The sequence below is a fragment of the Acipenser ruthenus genome, chromosome 15 (assembly GCF_902713425.1).
Source record: "Acipenser ruthenus chromosome 15, fAciRut3.2 maternal haplotype, whole genome shotgun sequence".
Taxonomy (NCBI): domain Eukaryota; kingdom Metazoa; phylum Chordata; class Actinopteri; order Acipenseriformes; family Acipenseridae; genus Acipenser; species Acipenser ruthenus.
The window spans coordinates 32214460-32235243 of NC_081203.1; the positions used below are offsets into that span (position 1 = coordinate 32214460).

The 20784-nt window shown below is 36.1% G+C and overlaps 2 protein-coding genes across 7 annotated transcripts; one reads left to right on the top strand and one right to left on the bottom strand.

Moving 5' to 3' along the window:
- Window positions 1-272: 272 nt before the first annotated feature.
- LOC117421891 (dehydrogenase/reductase SDR family member 7-like) lies at window positions 273-7810 on the bottom strand. 2 transcript variants are annotated; one of them, XR_009307411.1, is made up of 8 exons: window positions 7740-7808; window positions 7281-7425; window positions 6298-6450; window positions 4969-5075; window positions 3142-3381; window positions 2883-3005; window positions 1576-1791; window positions 273-415 (listed from the first exon to the last, which is right to left on the bottom strand). XR_009307411.1 is itself a non-coding variant. In XM_058987971.1 (6 exons), exons 2-6 carry the CDS (start codon window positions 7405-7407, stop codon window positions 1528-1530), a joined length of 891 nt encoding a protein of 296 aa, XP_058843954.1. In that variant the 5' UTR covers window positions 7408-7425; window positions 7740-7810; the 3' UTR covers window positions 476-1527. The 2 variants fall into 2 exon arrangements, 1 of the variants encoding a protein (XP_058843954.1); XM_058987971.1 differs by lacking the exons at window positions 273-415; window positions 2883-3005 and having other exon boundaries at window positions 476-1791; window positions 7740-7810.
- A 1138-nt stretch (window positions 7811-8948) lies between these two features.
- Window positions 8949-19561, top strand: LOC117422308 (protein phosphatase 1A). 5 transcript variants are annotated; one of them, XM_058987974.1, is made up of 6 exons: window positions 8949-9326; window positions 11113-11964; window positions 12684-12801; window positions 15576-15687; window positions 16362-16419; window positions 17211-17460. In XM_058987974.1, exons 2-6 carry the CDS (start codon window positions 11131-11133, stop codon window positions 17253-17255), a joined length of 1167 nt encoding a protein of 388 aa, XP_058843957.1. In that variant the 5' UTR covers window positions 8949-9326; window positions 11113-11130; the 3' UTR covers window positions 17256-17460. The 5 variants fall into 5 exon arrangements, with proteins under 5 accessions (XP_058843957.1, XP_058843959.1, XP_058843958.1 ...); XM_058987976.1 differs by lacking the exon at window positions 8949-9326 and adding an exon at window positions 9539-9559; XM_058987975.1 differs by lacking the exon at window positions 8949-9326 and adding an exon at window positions 9591-9682.
- Window positions 19562-20784: the final 1223 nt, after the last annotated feature.

Here is a 20784-nt window from a genome sequence, read left to right on the forward strand (position 1 = left end):
AAATGTATGTGATGGCATGATATTGTAGTTAGAGGCTCTTAAAAACATAAGGTTACTTAAAACCTCCCAACATTGGTTGAGAGACTAAATAATGTTGCATTACGACCGACATTATGTATTGCACTTTGATTGCTTTCATAGCGAGATGCACTGAACTGAAAGCCCTTGGGGTGGGGGTGTAGCAACATACCCATTCCATTAAAACTAAAACACTGAATTGCCCATTCTATTAAATAATACAATGGTCTGTCCAAATGAACATGGAAAGAACCTTGAAAGTTACTCAACACTTTATTGAAACTTTTCATGATCACGAAGCACAACAGTTTAGTTTGGCTGAATTTCGCAAGAGAAAAATCTGTACAAAGCAGCTTCAGGAAGTCTTTGCCTTTGTGAAATAGGAGAAGTCAGCGTCCTGTAAACAAAATAAAAAATAATATATATATATATATATATATATATATATATATAAATAAATAAATCCAAAATAATGAATACAGAATGTAGTGAACCTTATTCTTTTATATATATATAGTGCTCCCTTGCTATAACGCGGGTCTCGGGGGACACACAATATGAATGTTATAACCGAGGAGTGTTATAAATGAGGTGGAGGGCATCATGGGAGACATAACACACATCTGACTAAAATACAATATAAAATAAATCCCTCTCTATGATGCACACATAGTGAAGCAGAAATGTAACTAAAAAAGGTAACATTCCCACTCGTTGATCATTTTAATTAGCGGTTTTTAAACGAAGTGCCAGGACAGCTTTTCTTCAGTTCAGATATTGTATCAAAAGGGAGCGACAGAAACGGAAGTTAGACTGAGAAGTTGTTTACAGTTTGAACACCACTGGTACTGTATTTACTGTAGAAATATTGCATGAATCACCAGTATAGGGAATTGGGGGACATGCTGTAGGAGCGTTATATCCGAGAGCCTTATAGCGAGGGTGCACTTTAAAAAGACCTGCTTTTTAGCCTTTGTGAGGATTGGTACAAGATAAGAGGATATGAAATCACAATGAAAGTGAAAGTGAATGATAGACAGACAGACTTTCTCTCGAATGGTTAATAACATCCACAACTTTGTACACCCAATCACAAGGTCTTCATTTGTAACACCAGAAGTAAAAATAGACAGAACGTTTTTAACAATGTATCTCTGTCAAAGTCTTGAATGAATCACTGTGATCAGACACAGCAAACTCAGCCAAAAGAAAACCGAGCCAAAATTTAAGAAATACAGTTGCATAACATGGGTGTAATCTTTGGTATAAATAAAGTACATGTAATAGTCCTAAATACTAGGGCCATTTCTGCTGACACTAGAGCTGTTAAGACAAACAATGCATTTTTATACCATGTTTTTCTCCACAGACTGGATCCATGAAATGCATTCTTGATCCGATTATATCCAGCATGAGGGACAAAAGACCCTGAAGAATTGGGTTCCAGTTAAGGGAGAGCAAAATATACTTTCCCTCCCCCTCCAAATACTTGCTTTTCACATTCTTGTATTAAAACTTTTTGCAGGGTGAAAATCTAGAATTCAGTTGTACACAAACCATTCCAGCTTTGAAGTTTTTCACTCTTCTTTTCCCGAATAGATCTGTGATCCACCAGGCCCAAGTCGGTGTATACTGCCACATGTAGCTGAATAGCAGGAAAGGTTGTTCCGATATCCACATCTCCTTCACATTGTTAGCCATCCCAACCAGAATGAGGCTGACGCAGCGTGACGTAGACATCTTGTGAGACTGATCTGCGTCAGAATTCACAGCCTAAACAAGCCCCCAATACAGGAAGAACATTTTTATTTTCATTTTTTTGTCAGGTAAGTTTATAATATGTTATATGTATTATGCAGCAGTAGAGGAGCCTATAGAGAGTGCAATATAATGGTATAAAACTAGCCAGAATTGGAATTTAGATCAACCTTCTATTCCTTTTCTGTATGAGCATTATACAGGATTATGTAAAATCTTTAAAAACAACCCCAACCCCAACCCCCCCCCCCAAACAACGACCTAAGTTGCAGGAAAGAACTGTTAAAGTTTATTGTGTATTCTGCATGCTGTTTAAAAGTATTTTATCTATCCCTTTGCACCTGCTTCAAAAAGGGTGAGAAGTTCTAGGATTTCTTATTTCAGTGCTCCTGAAAGGTGCTGGACAGGGAGTTCTGAAGACAGGTCCTCCACAGCCCCTCGGAGCAAGCACAGTGCTGTTGTGGATGGACCAAGGGATGTGAAGGTACAGTGGAGTTCAAATAAGGGTAAGAGAAGAAAGTTTAATAAACAGGGAACTAAACTGTAAACCTTGAAACCAGGTAACAGTATTCCTGAAAGCACCTTTCTGTTTATCTAAAGGTAACCTGGGAAACCAATTGTGACTGCCCTTTACTGTACCGTGCAAAACATCAACACACAGTAACAGCAACAAGCAACCAGCAACCATTTAACATGTTAAAATGAGAGGGGGGGGGGGGGGGGGGACATTATATCTTAATTTCACAGGCTGCTGAGGAGCCATTGTTTAGGTCAATAAAATATACCCTAATCTCACTGGCTATAGTCCACTGTGTGCGTTGTGTCAGAGTGCACCTTAATCCTGACCTAAACACCTTCAGCCATTCGGTCCTGGGCTCAAGCAAACACTGACAATTGACTAGGCCCACCGGAGGCTAATTTAATAGATTCCAACCAAGTCCTTCATACATGAAAGGCAACAACAGGCTAGTGAATTAGTCCATAGCCCCAGCTAGCTGCTATTTTTTTTTTGTTTTGTATCCTCACCTGACCATTTCATACTATTATGTTTGTACAAGTAGAAGAATAGTAACACACAAAAGCGCCACACAGTCCAAGCACTGTACCTTTCACAAGTCTCCTGTGAAAGCATTTTTTATAATCTGTGACTGGACAGGACCTGGACAAACACTGCTGATTGTGATTTCTGGAAAATCCGCCAGCTCAGACCTGAGAGAGTTGAAAAATCCCTGCAAAAGGAATCAAAAAGGACCCTTTAAAAGACCCAATAAGATGCATGGTACATCTGACTATAACAGCAAGTGACATTGTTCTACATGAGCATGAAAAGGTGGCCCAGAGAGCCAGCTGACACAGCTACCTCACCTGCAGGGCATGTTTACTAGCGGAATACCCCGAAGCAAGAGGGACTCCAGCCAACCCGGCCACGCTGCTGATGGTCACAATCTGCCCTCTCTTCCTCTCCACCAGATGAGGCAGCACACACTTTACCAGTGAGACTGTCCCCAGGTAGTTGAGTTCCATTAAAGCCTGGTAAACATCGAGGTCAGTTTCCAAGCACAGGGATCGCTGGGAACGGCCACCGTTATTCAACAAGATATCGATCTGGACACAAAACGGCAAGAAAAGAAACGGTCTGTAGAAAAATAAAAAAAGTACGGATTCTGTTTGTCTTGAAGCTGGCTGAACCACCATAATCATTTTGGGCAGCACTGCTGGCACTCAAAAAAAGGTTATTGACAAGACTGACTGCTTTACACATATACAGTATGATGGTTACTCATATACACAGTCCAGTAAGTGTAGAATTTAAATTTGCTAAGCAAATTAATACCTCATTTACCATCACTTTGTGCCAATAAACAAAGCACTTCTAGAAATGACTGCCTCTGAAGTAATTGATCAAGCACCTATTTATGAAACATACTGTAAATTCCTACATGCAATGCACAATGACAAAACCAGTTTTCAAATACAATGCAATGCTATGTGATACAGTAGTACAGATTGCAGAGTTGTTCAATTAATGTAATCACTGGCCATATTTTTTAAAAACTCAACAGTGGAATTGCTTCACAGCACAGCGATCGGTACCTCCCAGCATTGCTCTCTGCTCTAGAGGGATGTGGGATGATAATCTAATTTTCTCTAATGGTATGACACTGTGACCCAGAGCAGTGTGTCTTACCCAGCAGCTCCATGAGGAACTGATACAGGGAGAATCGGCAGGGATGTCCGCTTTAAATACAGCTGGATGAGCCAAACTCACGACCCCGCGGGTGCTGCACCAGGACTGCAGCTCTGTGTTACTCAGCATCTGCTCTCTTTACCAGCATGCTTCTTTTCAGTTGTATCGAAATGGAGACAGCAGGCCACACCTTTTGAATAGAGCCGTGATGCGCAGACACAAGATCAGTACAGACACAAGATTTGTAATAATTATCCCCAGTGTCAAGGTCATAGCTATATTGCTATTTTTTTTTTTACTGGCTCGCACTGCAGCAATTAATGCCTGGCCTTCATATTAAATTATTAAGTGGTCCTTGATATTCAAAGGGTGAAATGATACGAAGGTGAGAGAATTGTTACATTTTGTACATCCTGTTTTTTCTACTTTTAAGAATTCAAAAAAGCATCCTGATAAGGATGAACTGATTATGTCTTTAACACAATAAAACAGTGAACCGAGTTTAAAACACCTGAGCCTCTAGTTTATGTCTAGTTTCGCTCAGTTGTGATTTCAGCTGATATTATAGACGGCTCAGGATCTTTCGGCCAATCAGAGTGCACGTGTCTCTAGTAGAGATACGACTCAAATTTCACCGTTTTGAATGGACTTCCGAGAGGTGCCTTGAGTATGATTTTTGAAATCAGGCCTTCTGTATTCCACGACACACCACGGAAAAACACTCTTCGTGACCTCAAACGTGGGTGCCACTTTCAGTCACCTGATTTAAAAAATCACACTCAAGGCACCTCTCGGAAGTCCATTCAAAACGGTGAAATTTGAGTCGTATCTATACTAGAGCAATGGAAAATGCTCCAATCTAACAGCACTCTGTCACGTTTTAAGCTTAATCAATCAAGTGTGTAAATGGTTAACCTTATGAAATAGCTGTGTGGACTTTGAAATACAAGAAGGAACTCTTAAGAAGAAAAAAAAAAAAAGAAGAACCATTTCAACGCTCTTACTTTTCCAAAGTGCTCAATGGCCGTTTTTGTTATTGCTTCATGGCTGCCCCTTGCGGTCAAGTCAAGCGGAAGAACAAGAATATCCTTTTCTTGTAACCTGCTCTGCTCTTTAAATAAAAGGAGAACAGTGTTTTAAATTCATCACAGGAGATGGAACATTCACACTTGGCCTTCCAATTATAACAGCAAGCTGTATTTATTATCTCATGCTTCAGGGAAAAAAATGATTAAATTAAATGAATGGGCAGTAAAACCATGCACTCTGTCACTAAGTGTTGTAACTTTGCAAGCTTCGGCAATGAACAAATCCCATGATTTTCTTCCCAAACATGTTGCCAAAGCATTTCAGCCCAGACTGTTTCATGTTCAAATTTAAACATTAATCCAAAGAAAAGATTTGTTCACAACAAATAGGGTGTACAAAATACAATCATTTTCTTACCCACATATTATTCATATAGTTTGGTTTCCGATTCATATATTGCTTGTTATTTATTACATCCTTGAAACTTTTTTTTTTTTTAATTTGAAATCAGCACGGTTCCCAGCAACATTTTCTCCACTAAAGTCAATTAAAACATGCATCTAGGTCAGGGTTGTCCACCCACAGCCCTGGAGGGCCATTCCATTCCAGGTTTAACATGTAAAACAATAATTAACTACTCAAGGGTCTGGGTGGCGGTTTGATTGGTTCAATTAAGCAATTTAGAACAGGGTAGGAACAAAGACCAGGAGTGGAACGGCCAACTTTGGCCCCCCCTGATCTAGGTAGTTCCTCACATTTTATTTTTGCATCATCATATCTGAGACTACAGGCAAGACATTGAGACTAATTTGATTTGGGCTCACCTTCTGCACCTGTGCGTGTGCGATGTAATGGGCTTGTTGAGTTAATTACTGCTGCTAACGAGATGAAAAGCGCCTGATTTTTTTTTTTTCCTCATTACAGTGGTAGCTCACACAAGGTGAACTAATGATCAAATAAGTCAAGGATGTAATGAAAAACTGAAACAAAACAACAGTTGGAAACCAAATAACAGAAATCATACGAATGTGAGAGAATTATGGAATTGTGTACAGCCTGTTTATTCTACTTTTAAGAATAAAACCAATAATTAAAACAGATAAAACAGCTACACTTTTAGGTTGACAGTTGCATGTCTTAAGCTTACTATACATTGACAACAGCGGTGAAGACTCCACAGGTTTTACAGTTACACGGATATGCTTGTGAGTTTTAGGTTCTGGAAACCAGGATGGAAATAAGACAAGTGCAATGCAACAGGAATCGTATCAACATCAGTAGACAATTCAATATGACATTCGTACCAATGCAGTTCTGCTTTACTCTGTGAAGCTCGTTCTCTCTTCTTGCAGACAGAATGAGCGAAGCTCCGGTTTTTGCCAGCTGATAAACCAGCTCCTCCTCTATTCCACTGGACGCCCCGGTAATCCACACGACTTTGCCACACAGCTTGTCTACTGTTCATTAAACATAGTGAAAAGGAGAAATCAGTTGATAGCAGTCGTATCATACTGTAATTGTCTTGTACAGTGCTCTGAAACCACTTGTGGTCTGTTGCGCTCTATAAAATGTTTAAATAAAAAAGAAACAGTTTTTTTTTTTTAATTGCTTGGTTGGGAGAATAACAAAAGGAAATGTGAACAGAAAGATGGGAAAGGGTTCTATAAGTAGACAGATCGATACAATCTTATGTCCTTTGAGTGGCGACTATGGAGAAAACTTTGACAGTATATCTATATCTATATATATATATATATATATATATATGTATTAAGGGTACAAGACCAAGGCAACTTCCTTCAATAGCTCTGCCTGTCCCTCTCAATCCAGTCCTGAATACTCCCAGCCATTCGGTCCTGGGTAGAATTGTGAAGGCTTTTGCGATGAGGACTCCACTGGGGACCATCAAACTCATTTTCCTTGTGACTCGAGCTTAATTTAAACACTTATTTGCTTTTACATTGGAGAACTGTGTCCCTCAGACATGAACTTGCCCTTTCTGATGTTATCTTATTTGAAATTGGCCAAGGCCAGGCATTGTGTTAAATCACAACAATTCAGCCATTTGCAAGCTTATTACATGAATTAATGTTATTGGTGCCTTTGCCATCGACAGGGTCCATGTTTCTATACTGCCTGCACTGGTGGTATTTTTTACACATTAGCATATATACAGTAAGAGGAATAAACAACTTGAACATTTTCAAAAGCACCAGTTCATTCAAATAAAAACCGTGTCTGGTTAGGGCATACATGTCAACGGCCACAGACTTAAACGTTCACTCACCGGGCTTGCTTCCGAAAGACTCTGCCCAAAGCATGAGGTCTGCATCAGCCCTGGTGAACCGCACCAGCTGAACGATGACGTAAATCAAAATAATATACCACAGCACGGAGATGAGATCCGACTCCATCTAATCAAGCCTTGAATTCTGAAAAAACAGATGCAACATAATAAGGATATTAAGTTATTTAAATGCCATACCACCATTTCCCCACTTACATCATACTATAGTGTAATAATAATAATAATAATGCAATCTGAACTGCACGTGATCTACTGGCCTTCAAACCTTGCGCAACAATATGATTTGAACGGCATACGTTTTCTTCAGAAACTCCCAATAAAACAGTTAGGATGGGCTGGTAAGTTCAGCGTCGATAACAACAAAATCAAAACATGACATGACAAGACCACCGCTACTTCCGTATTATGCAAAAAAGCACGACTCCAAATTTGATTTACCTCATATTCTTGTGCGTCTAATCTGAAAGATATAATGCACGACAGTGCAACAACCCGGAAGTATATGCTTCAGCAACAGAATGTATGCTTCAATTAAGAGTACCATAAGCCTAGAAAAAGATAATCAGTGAAACGGAATTAAACTGTAGTTACATCAAACACGTTTTATACTTTACTAGGTCATTGATACCCGTTTACTCGTGTTCTGGTCTCTTACTTTCTATCCCAACACTGAGTGACTCTAATGTTTAGATTTTTGTCGATATGTCTTTAGATCCCAAAGCTCAACATATTTAACTATTAAGGCAGCCACTCATTGCGGGGTTACAGCAGTCGAATCACCATGGTATTTGCCTTCTGTGCCAGGTCTTTTTGCTTAAATATACTATACCTTTCAACTACAGCTTTGCCTTTTTTTTTTCTTAGTTCCCAATCACAGGCAACAGAATTGGGTATGTGATATAAAATGTGTACTCTTAGAATGGTGTACAGTGTGATAAAAAGGACTTTGCCTATAGTAATCTCTTCTTTGCATCCTCAGCAAAATAAGTTTTAAAAGGACTTTGCCTAGTGAGCTCTTCTGTGCACCCTCAGCAAGATAAGTCAGAGTAATAAATTAATTAACCACGTTGACAGAAAATTCCTTTTTGTGTCTGGATTTAATAGTTACTTAGGTGACTTATAATTGAATTAATTGGGCTGTTAAAGAACCCTATACGCCTACATTGAAATTGCTAGCTCTGTAAAAGTCCATGGTTTGTTTCTGTCTTTCATGCTGTTATATAACCTCCTACAGTAGTGCATCTTTAAAAGGGATCGATTTCATTTAATAAAATGAGGTTTAAAAGGGAGAACACGCTCTTAAATGTAGTAACATTGTTTTACAGGTGACAGGACAAAAGCCTTAAAAGGTTTTAAAATTATAGAAATCATGACGGTAATGATCACTGTAATAATAAGCTCTCAGTCCCTTTGCAGAAACAGGTATTGCAGATTATTATTCACACTTAAAATAGCAAAACACAACGGCTGTCTTTTGGTTAACCTAAATGCATTAAAACTTAAAATCAGATGATTTTAAAAATAAATAAATAATGTTTTGTTTTTTTTCATATACTACATTGCCTAACACGTGGGGCATCACAGTATGTAATTCATCGCTCGAAGCACAACCCCAGAAAAAAATAACAAGAGTTCTCTCTGCACGGTTATGATGATGTCATTTCTCTTCAGCACTCAACCTGCTATGTACATCCGGGTCTCTCAGTTGTCGTTATTCGGTGGTTTGCTTCAGGCTGTCTAAGGGCAATTTGGCAAGCGCTTTCAGTTTAGGGTTTTCTTGACAAAACAACCCTGGCAAGAAAATACTAATGTTTTTTAAAAATTGTTTTGTATTCTTTTAGTTTTAAGTAATGCATCCCTGGTTTCCTCAGAACAGAGAGCTACTCTCTTTTTCAATCTGAATGCAGTGAAAGGCGGTTTCCCCTTACCATAGCTCTCTCTGTCTCTCTCGCTGTGTCGGTCTCCCGATAGCCCTTCCTGTTGCTGCCTTTTTTTATTTTTCAAAACTACTGGGATTGGAATCGGGTAAGTTGGGAAGCGCTCGCTAGCTTTGAGCTGAGACGAGTACGGGAGAGGGGGAGGTGCAGGGTTAGGCCGTGGAATAAAAATAATAGAGGGCGCGCAGGCCTCGGGGACTACAGGTCTGGGGCCTACTGCGGGTTCGGTGTTTATTTGCAATTGGGAAAAGGTACAGATATAACTGAAGCGTGGTGGGACGGTTAGATAAATCCACAGAAACAAGTTTCTCTTACCAAACGGTGTGTATTTTTTTTTTAGCAGTTCTGTGGAATAGAAAAAAAAAGCAAAACGCAGATTGGCAAGTGGTACAAGTCCGGCCTCGTTGTCGGAAACGGGCCCGTGACAGCTTAACAACAACACAGGTTTGAATTTGGGCTCTCTGTTTACCGACACAATCGTATTTATTTCCTAAGGAAGCTAAGAGGCATTTAAAGAAATGGTTTCCGCTCTAGCTTCTGTAAGAGCAATACTGTCATTAAATGTATGGTTTTAGCGGTCACATAACAGGGATTTAGATAACTTTAACAGTAATTACAAATTCAGTGTTTTTAAGTAGTTAATGTCAGGAACTTGACATTGTATTTCTTGCTATGAAAGTGTGTTAGTGCAAAACTCTAAAGTATTATCGGTCATATTCGTTCAACGATATAGTTAGATTACATTTGCTGTTTAGAAGTTCGTAGTATTGTGTGTGTGTGTGTGTTTATATATATATATATATATATAGATATATATATCTATATATATATATATATATATATATATATATGTTTATATATATGTTTATACATATATATATATATATATATATATATATATATATATATATATATCTATCTCTATATATATATATATCTATCTCTATATATATATATATATATCTATCTCTATATATATCTCTCTCTCTCTCTCTCTCTCTCTCTCTCTCTCTCTCTCTCTCTCTATCTCTATATATATATATATATATATATATATATAGAATCTATCTCAACAGCAACTTCTATAATATATTATAAAAAAATCCCAATCCATTCTTTTCAAATATTTGTAATGCTTTTATTTGTTAAAAACAAAACCAATCTGATATGTGTATATGCTGTCAAAAATGGTTGTTAGGATTGTATAAAATTGAATATTCTAAATATTTTCTTAACTTATTTGTAACTGAATAAAATCCATCTATCTTTTTATATTAACCTATATATCGGTGTGAGATAATATCATTGTACTATATAAGTAAATAACATTATCAAGTTAGGGAACGTTAAGATGTCTCTATCAAAATGTAGCCTTGTTCATACTTATTTGTAATCCAGTGGTCAAAAATGTTTTAAATTATATGAAGAAAAAATAGGCATAACATTTATATTTTTAGCATGTCTTAACTAGTGTATTCCCTAACATTTGAAATGTAGGTTTGTTAGGTACATAGTTTATTATTCAGTGACAGTTGGGTTTATTTACTTAGTCTTCCTAGTATTATTACTAGTATTTATTTGTTTTGACTTTTGAATAGAAATTAAAATCGAAATACATCTGATCTTTAACATGGAGCCTTTGAAATAGTTATCTGTATTTTTGTTTTGATTTTATATTGTATTCTCAACATGCTTCAAAGCAGTGTTTGTTGATCACTCACCTCTAAGAAGCAACTATACAGGTTAAACTAGCATTTTCCCACAGGGAATTACATTTATAAATTTGTTTAACGTAGTGTTAAACAAAAGTTGTGGTTGTAGGGCAAACTGGTGAATAATAATAGTAATCTAAGTTCTTGTCTTTAATTTTGCAGCACAAAAAAGAAAAAAAAATGGGAGCATTTTTGGACAAACCAAAGATGGAGAAACATAATGCTCACGGAGCAGGAAATAGTCTACATTATGGGCTCAGCAGCATGCAAGGCTGGAGAGTGGAGATGGAGGATGCACACACAGCTGTAATCGGTCTGCCCAACGGACTCGACCAATGGTCATTTTTTGCAGTATATGATGGGCATGCAGGATCACAAGTTGCCAAATACTGCTGTGAGCATTTACTAGAACACATCACAAGCAACCCAGATTTCAAGGGTGCTGACCAAGAGCCTGCTGTGGAAAATGTAAAGACTGGAATTCGAACAGGCTTCCTGCAGATAGATGAACACATGCGAGCCATCTCGGAGAAGAAGCACGGAGTGGACAGAAGTGGCTCAACAGCTGTGGGTGTAATGATATCACCTAAACACATCTACTTCATTAACTGCGGTGACTCGAGAGGTTTGCTGAGTAGAAGTGGGAAGGTCCATTTTTTTACACAAGATCATAAACCCAGCAACCCACTTGAGAAAGAGCGCATCCAGAATGCAGGCGGCTCAGTAATGATTCAGCGTGTCAACGGGTCATTGGCTGTATCTAGGGCCCTGGGGGACTTTGATTACAAATGTGTACATGGAAAGGGTCCAACAGAACAGCTTGTCTCACCAGAGCCAGAGGTCTATGAAATTGAAAGGTCCGAGCTTGAAGATCAGTTTATAATCCTTGCTTGTGATGGCATCTGGGATGTCATGGCTAATGAAGAGCTCTGTGACTTTGTTAGATCAAGGCTTGAAGTCACCGATGACCTTGAGAAAGTTTGCAATGAGATTGTTGACACCTGCCTATACAAGGTAGGTTTAACACTTTAATCATGTTTATACAAAAAATTATAAAAATTTAAAATATTTTTTTATTTTGGTCACCAGCAACATTTCATGCTTCCAGGTTATTTACCATTTCCTTTGATGTAGTTCAAACTCACACCAATGGTCTAACTGCAATAAGACCATCTGACCTAAACAGGTACCAGGAATCAACAGTTGATGTGTAGCATTGTATAACAGTGCTCCAAACAATGAATTCAGAGATGTGTATGTGAACTGTTATAATTCTCCAAATCCTGCATTGAAACAATGCCTCTGCATAAACTGGTGTCAGGTGATGGTATGCAAATTAGTCTTCTGGGATAGGGGGTCCTATTTGTTCACTCTCCATAGGTCGCTAGTGTGTGTGTGTTTGTGTTTGTGACCACCACACAGTAATACAGACCTGGCATTGATTATGCTTACCGAGTGTGGCCTGTTTACCTGTTTGAGTATTATGTAATTGTTTAGAGCAATCCAATTAAATAAATTGACAGAACAAAACCAGTAAATTGTCATGTACTTTTCTGTGCTAGGACCCTTAACTAATTCACTACAATCAAGATTTTCCAGTTTTCTTTTTTATTGTTTAATACAGATTGTAATAAATTGCACTTAAAATAACTACTTTGCAACAGTTAGTTATAAATGATTTATTGATTATTATACCATGTGTGTTTTTGTTTTTGTTTCTTTTTTCCCCACAGGGAAGCCGGGACAACATGAGTGTTGTACTGATCTGTCTCCCAGGTGCACCCAAGGTATCACCAGAAGCAGTGAAGAGAGAAGCGGAGCTGGATAAGTACTTGGAGAGCAGAGTAGAAGGTGGAGCATCTAAAAAGGCTAATAAATAGTTATATTAAAACGTACAGCCAAGTATATTAAGCTTATGTTAGGCAGCTACAATTGCCATTCAGATTATAATGAGGTAGTTTATAGTTAATTGGTTATTTCTGAAAGTGGTAGATGTTTTATTATTTTTTCAAAAAAGTAATAATTTATAATATAAGCATTGTGTAAAGACCAATGTGGTTCAACATTTGCTAAAGCTAAGTTTAAAAAAAAAATGAAGAAAAATATTATTTTACCAATGCACGTCATTTCGGTTCTGCTGAAATGCTTCTGTAAAACCTGCTCACTTGAAAATATATATATTTCTAAAATGTATAACTCCTACATGTTCCCACAGGATAAATAGTAGTACAGTTACATTTTTCCTGGAGGGTTAAGTACAGGCAATTTTGTTTAACAAACATTAAACAAAACTGACATTAGCATATTACTGTTTAAAAAGCTGCTATACCAAGGGAACACTGACAGTAAAGAGGCCAAAAGTGCAGTGCCATAGAAGAGTTTTGTATGTACATTAATGTACATATACAATGTATTGGGGTAAAGCACTGTAAACTTATCATTACTCTGTAAATCCATCAGCACTGTGCTTTGTGTTCATATCAACCCATGTTAGCATGTGTTTAAAAAAAAAACAAAACAAAAAAACTTCTAAATCTCTTGCACTTAATTGAAGCATTGTAGTTATTTAAATGTACAGTGAAAAACTTATTGTTTTAGGGTACAAGTGAGGCGTTTATTCTTATTATAGGAAATAATTTAAAACTGAAAATAATTAGACATTACAATTCCAGTTATTATTCCAAAGACAAAGTAGTATTCAAGTAATATATTTTTGTGTTTTTAGAGAGGTCAATGTCAGTCATATGAACTTGCAGTTTTGAACTTTGATTTTATGCAAGGAACTCCAACTATAAGTTAATTATCGCATAGTCCAAAGATAGTCTTTTCAGTTTTAATATAATAACTTGAAATAGATTTTCTAGAAATACAATTCTAGCATATATGACCATTCTAAATTAAATAATTTTAGCATAGATGGAAAATTATCCAACAGTAATAAATCCATACAGGTATGTGTTACAGCAGGTAATTTTATAGCACTTGCAGTAAGTCGTATAGCTGATTTATAAACTGACAATGTAATACTGCATATTTTTTGAATGAAAGAATAGGTTAAGTTAATAAAAATTTGGACCAAATGTTAGTGGGCAGGACCATATTTGTTTGCAGTTAGTCATTTAATGCATTTTTTGACAACCCTAACAAAAAGACCTCAGACATGTTAATACTGTACTTCATACATTCACTTGCACTAGGCAGCTGTTCAAGTTCATATACAAGCGGTCACTTTTTAAAGGAAGCTGATTGAGTTCCTGCAAGAACTTGAATAGTTTTCTAACAAAAAGTGCTTAACTTGCTTCCGTTCTGAGGGTCTAAAATATATAGAAAAAGGTACAACATGTTCTGGTACTCCTGTTCATAAAGTTACCTGCTGATTTTGTACTGTTTCAGTGCTAAACATGATTTTTTAAATTTATTTTTAAATTAACCTCTTCACTGGCAAAAGCAAGGACCTTACATTTATTTGAAAATTAATTTTAGTTGGCGCGCTTTTAACTGCTACTTTTTATTCCCATAAATTAAAAGAATACAGTTTTACATGTAATTCGACAGTAATGTCACAAATATAATATCTCATACTACCTTTTGAATGTATATAGTAGATAAGTGTACGAGTATGTAGGCATTCTAAGGCTATTTTATTGCATACGTTTAAGTCTCCATTTTATCTGTTGTCATGCCAAATCCTAAACTTTACATGTTCAAATACAGAGCTATAATAATCTTACACTGTAAACAACTTTATGTGTATTAACATAATTAATAATAAAGCTAAACAATATAAATTTTCAATGAAAATAAAATCAAAATTTTCCCGCAAGAACTTAAGCCAGTGAAGGGGGCTATCATTCCTGTATCTGTACCTACAGATTCAGTATGTCTGTGATAGATATGATAGATTGTGTCTTTGAAATGGTAATTGTATTATAGCTTCACTTTCTAAAGAGTTTACGTTGTGTTCAACAGTCTAGTATTTATATATGGGATTAGTTTTAAGTAGAGTTATTTATTTTTGTATAGTAGAACGTTAGCATTAGAAGAATTTAGAGAATAACTGTGATGTTGTTATTTTAGATGTTACCGATGATTCTAATAAAGATATTTACCACTGAGTCCAAGATCTTTGACTTTTTTATTTAAAGAATAGGTAGTTTTAGACTCTGCAATCTATCTGTTTTCAAGTTATTGAAACAAAAAGGTGCAACGTTCAATATTAACCTTTAATTTCAAATTGTTTAAGATAAGGGAGTCCTAAAATAAAAACCTATAATAAAGGTTCAAATTCAATTCAACACTAAAACAGGACACAATCTTTAATGGCAAAATAAACTAGGCGCACAGCATTTCTTATATGTAAATTGATTGAACAGATATATTTTTTAAAATATTTATTTCAGCTAAAGATTTGCATATTTAGGTTAGGTTAGGTTGTGGTGTAAAATAATCTTGTCGTATTGACCACAAATCTTATGTATTTTTGCTGCTGTTATGGGAGTTTAATCAAAATGCACTAAGCTGTGCTAATATACAGATGGAATGTATGAAGATTCTCTTGTTGACATTTATATAAAAATATATATATTCGGACAACCCACTTACCAAGAAGTCCTTCTGATTCCCAGAGATCATTAAGAAGCAGGGTGACGAAGGTGTGCCAGACTTAGTCCATGTGATGCGTACATTAGCAACGGAGAGCATCCCAAACCTCCCGCCAGGGGGGGAACTGGCAAGCAAGTGAGTGCTCTATGGGTGATTTACTAAACCTGCTTTTGACAAAAATGACTTGAGCTGGCCAGTCACAAGTAATGATTGTCATTATTACTATGCTTTCTAACACATTAAGTAAAATGGGGCTCGCTATTCCTGTCTTGCATGCAAGGGTGTTTTACTAAGCAATCATACCTATTGGATTCAGCCATAACTAAATCACAGACAATTTACAGGCATGTTAGTTAATATTCTGAATTCAGTCTTATTATAAGGTTTGTGATTCTGCATGGATTTTGGCATGCATTAGCAGCTTTCCTCGAAAGTTGGCAACAGTATTATTTCAGAGGTAGTTTTACATGATCATCAAAACAAACTACAATCCACGTTTTGATTCCAGTCCTGATGGGTTTGATACCTATACTGGGGAGTAGGCGGACTGCAGAAAAGAAGAAAAAAATCTTAGCAAACATAGTAAAAGTAATGAATGGTTGATAAAACTTCACGAAAAAAGCAAATGTATGTTGTCTTGTTAAACTAATAAAATGTACATTTTTAAAGAAATCATTTTTGATGGATGGGGGAGAGAGAAGAGATACCTGAAATAATGTGTTCTCATTAAGCACCTGCTTAGAGAGAAGATAGCTATACATATTCATGTTGTAGTAATTAATCCTTACTGATTTGTATTTTTTGTTTAGACGGAGTGTCGTTGAAGCAGTTTATAACAGACTGAATCCCTACAGGAGTGATGATACTGTAAGTATATACTAGTATTTAAATTAATTTAGTTTATCCTTGACAAAGAACTGTGATATTTATTTAATGTTTTTTTTTTATTTGATGGTGGAAGGAGTATTGTTTTGCTTTTTGTAACAATTAAAAAGCAGATTCTGTAGTCGTAGGGTGATCAGAGTTTTTTTTCTTTTTTTTTTTTGTATTATGTTCTTAACTAAGCAAGTTTATCATTATTTTCAGCCTTAAGGTTATAGGTAACTTTACCAAATATTTGCAATTTAAAAGGAAAACAGAACAGAAACATGTTAGTTTCATGTAATGCTGTGCGTCTAGGTGTTTTGGTTTTGTTTATATTGTTTTGAACATAAACATTTTCTTGGTGTGATCATGCCTTGTCACATAATGTAATGTTACCCATCTGCATTAAATCGGACAGTCCCAATTGCATTTTTATATTATCTAAAGTGTGAGTAGCTAAGTGTTGGTTGCTTAAAGAAAAGTGTCAATTTTGCAAAAACTGAACACTGGTTCATTATATAAAGGCAACTTTGTATGTAATGTCTTTTAAATCACTAGTAGCCAAACATTAAAATGTTACCAATCCACAGATATAAATCAGACAAGGCATGCTGTATAAGACCAAAGGTTTCCATGCAGGGCATTGAACATCTTTTTGGAAAAGAACATTGGTGGATTGTTTTTATTAAGCAAAGATGTACTTAAATATATGTTATAGCAAACCAAATAGTAAGTGTTCTGATTTTCACACTGAAGAGATTTTGATAATAAAGTTGTTTTTTTTGTTTCAATAGGCACAATGTCATACATCATCATCTCTCGACTTTAATAATTGTTAAACGGGACATCTGTTAATCTTTAGCTACAAACCTACTGCCATACCTTCAAATGTTGTTAATTAGTATCTGCATTGTCCATGAGCTTACAGTTTTCACACCCTCATGTAGTTATCAAGCTTTCTTAACCGTTTTCAGTCTGGGATATCCAGAAATTGCTGCACACGTGGACACTCCAGACTTTAAAGGGTTCTTCCTCCTTTTCTTTGTAAAGGACTGTGCAGCAGCCGACGATGCGTGGTAAAACTGCCTGCTTATCAGAGTTTACAGACACCCGTGAACCGAGAGCACCATTCATCAGTCTTTCTTTACCGTCAATCCTCAGAGCTTTTATTTTAAGGGAATATGTGATGGGGGAGGAAGAGATACAAAAACATCTACAGCAGCAATCGGCCCAGGAACTGAAGATTTGTTTTTCCACAAACACTTTTTTTTTTTTTTTTTTAATTCAATAGAATTCTTTACTGTAATAATTGGACTTCAGCATTGTGTTGTATGATTTTATTTTTTTGTAATGTGCAATTTATTTTTACAAAAATACCTGTATTTAATGGAGCTTGAGTTGGTTTAAGTAAAAGGTAAAAGCACTGTCTGCTTTTTTTCTGGTTTTCTGGGGTGCAACAAATATTTGTTCAGTGAATGTTATTGGTAGTCTAACTGGTGATGTGTAACTGTGTTTTGTTTTTTTTCAGAAACGGGTAAATTTAAATGTAAGAGCATGGCAGACCTTTGTAAATCAAACGGGGAAACAAACATTGACTCGTATACATCTTTTATCTTTTAATGTTTTTAAAGTGTTTTCCAAAATTATTTTTCAGTGACTGTCCCCACGCCCTGCAGTTAAATTAAAAGTATGGTTAATTTCATATGTTGCTTTTATTTACCTCATGACTGGCTTATCAGGCAAATGAGCCTGGTTCTCCCTTGTTCCCCAGTGTTAGGTCCATTCCAGTAGAATATGGGGTATTCCCTCACCTAGAAGCTAAATCAACACTAGAAACTCAGAATGCTTCACAAGCAATTTAAAATATTAGTTGGGACTGGAATGTGATAACAAGGATCCTGAGACATTCCCCTTCACTGTGATTTATGAAACGTCGTCACAATGACACTAATTCTTTGTTCTATTTAATTCAATTGAACTAAACAGCTTTATGACACACAGGGGTTCAAGTGACAGTAGGGTACAATTTCCAAGTTGTGAAAGATTGATGTACATGTAAAGGGTGTTTTAGTTGGCACTGATGTTTCTGCAGTTTGGTTTTTGGGTGCCGTATGTCTCAGATTAAGCTGAATGTTCTATAGCGGGTGAAATGAGCCTGGAATATTCTTAAACCCCAGTAAAGCTCATTTCACAGAATCATGTACCTAAGTGCTGTCCTACCTGTGGAACCTGCATTTTTAGCCCAGTGCTTTATTCTCCATGATCACATGCCGGGGATAGAACATTATCATTCTTGTTTCACTTAGAATGTGGAATTGTATAAAGTTACAGTAACTTCCAGCTGTTACCTTTCTTATCGCAGGGAACTTGATTGACCAAGGTTGCTGCTATTACATGTGAATGCTTTTTGCTGAGCATTTTTTAAACCAACAATGTCCACTGATTTAAAGCTATATTTTACTTTTACTGAAGAAAACATCTGCAGCTTTTTTCCCCCTCTTTTCTCTTTAATGTTGCTGAAATACATTGTTGCAAAACTGTGATGTAAATTGTTGACCTTCGAAAGATTTTTCTTAAAGGAATATTAAACATTGGAAGTATTCTAAGATCAAGGTCTTTGTAGCAGCTTTCTGGAGGTGCAGCTTTATACACAGGATAAATATTTGTTGCTTGTAAACTACTTTGCTCCTGGAGATTTGTTTTCTTATTCGTTGTAACCTTTTTTTTTTTTTTTAAACTGACAATCTAATGCTGTAACTCACAACTGTACAATTATAGTTCATTACCTCCATTAGGCATTTTAAAAAGGTAATTTGATGGCACATGTAAATAGATGCCAAAAAAAGAACCCTAAAAAACATGACATTTAAAAAGTGACCTGCAGCCAAGTAGTATTTTGTTCTTTATTAATCAGAAAAAAAACAGATGGGGGTTTGAACTAAATTATTGGATTTGACTTTAATATTTTCACATGTATAATAATGACCTGCCTTGTGTGTAAGTACCGTACAGCTAATGTTAATTGTTTAACATGTCAACCAAGTGATAGGGAGGAAAATTGGACATATTAAAACAATTTACCAGAATATATGGCTTTTTCATCGCCCCTTTAAAAGGGATCCTTTTTTTTTTTTTTTTTTTTTTTTTTAATACATCTTCGTAGTTTGAGTCAAAGTTATTGGCTGTGTTTGCATTCAAATTGTACTGAATTCACTTATTTTGTGAACTTTTGTCCTCCATAATTACAATAAATGGTTATCTTTTAGGATCAAAAAAAGTATGCATTTGTTTTGGTTGCAAGCTATAAATGTCTAATGTTTTCAGAAAGAAGGGGTAATTCATACTTTAGTATTTCATAATATTAAAACTGGGGATGGGGATGGTGGGGTGGGAACCCTGCAATCTCAACAAAATCTATTGGGCCGTGAGCCACTTCTTTAAAATGTATTTTGTATTTATTTTTTTCATTGTTATATTCCTCTTATTTACAGATTTACCTAAGATTTATTGCGTCTCTTAATTATGTGTAATCTCTGTTTCGGTTCCTCAAGCATCGGTGGGCTTTACATCTACTTGGCCAGATGGTCCCTATGTTTGTTTTTTTTCCTCAAATACTGCATATTTTTCATAAGTTGCAAAGACTACCATTTTAGTTTTTTTTAACATAATGAGCACATTCTGCTGAAACCACTATGATACCTCCTGAGCGTGCTCCAGTATTAGCATGGGGTTGTTTTGTGCAGTCAAGTTTCAAATCAATATGAAAACTTGTATGTCATTGGGAACAGTAAATCACTATGATTTTTTTTTTTGAGTGAACTATAAAGTTGTTTGCACTGATTGGCAGAAATGATGGGTTTTCAGCTTCCTTTTCAATCCAATAAATAACGATCTCCTGCAGTTGTAAGTCTCCGGTCCTGATTTTGAAGTTTGCCTGAGTTTTGCTCCTCAAAATCATGGTTGGACTGTTTCTTCCCACTGCAACAAAGTAGTTTCTTGGTGCATCAGTTTTATATTACATGTTTTTGGGGGGCAGACTTTGAACAGGCTTCCAAATTGGACGTCTGTCTTTTACAAAGTAAGGAAAAGAAGTATTGGATACTTTGTATTTCACTAGAAGTGATTCAACACAGTTGTGGAAGTTAAAGTAATCCCCAGGGATTTGGATACGATCGTGAACACATAACAATGACCGCAACTTGATGTAATGGCATTTTGTTGTCAATATATTTTTTAGAATAGAATGGTGGAGGGTATCTTAATGCTACTCTGTATGAAAGTAACAATTTGAACAAAGTTTTAAAAAGGATAAGAGGGTGTACCTTGAACTCACAGATAAGATCACCATTTTGCCTTACTAAATTAACT

Coding starts and splice junctions, on each gene's coding strand:
- LOC117421891 (XM_058987971.1), bottom strand. CDS start 7,407: ATGGAGTCGGATCTCATCTCCGTGCTGTGGTATATTATTTTGATTTAC. Junction 6,451..7,280: donor GTCTTTCGGAAGCAAGCCCG/GTGAGTGAACGT, acceptor TTTAATGAACAG/TAGACAAGCTGTGTGGCAAA. Junction 5,076..6,297: donor AGTAAAGCAGAACTGCATTG/GTACGAATGTCA, acceptor TTTTATTTAAAG/AGCAGAGCAGGTTACAAGAA.
- LOC117422308 (XM_058987972.1), top strand. CDS start 9,757: ATGGTTTCCGCTCTAGCTTCT. Junction 11,965..12,683: donor TTGACACCTGCCTATACAAG/GTAGGTTTAACA, acceptor TTTTCCCCACAG/GGAAGCCGGGACAACATGAG. Junction 16,420..17,210: donor CCTACAGGAGTGATGATACT/GTAAGTATATAC, acceptor TTGTTTCAATAG/GCACAATGTCATACATCATC.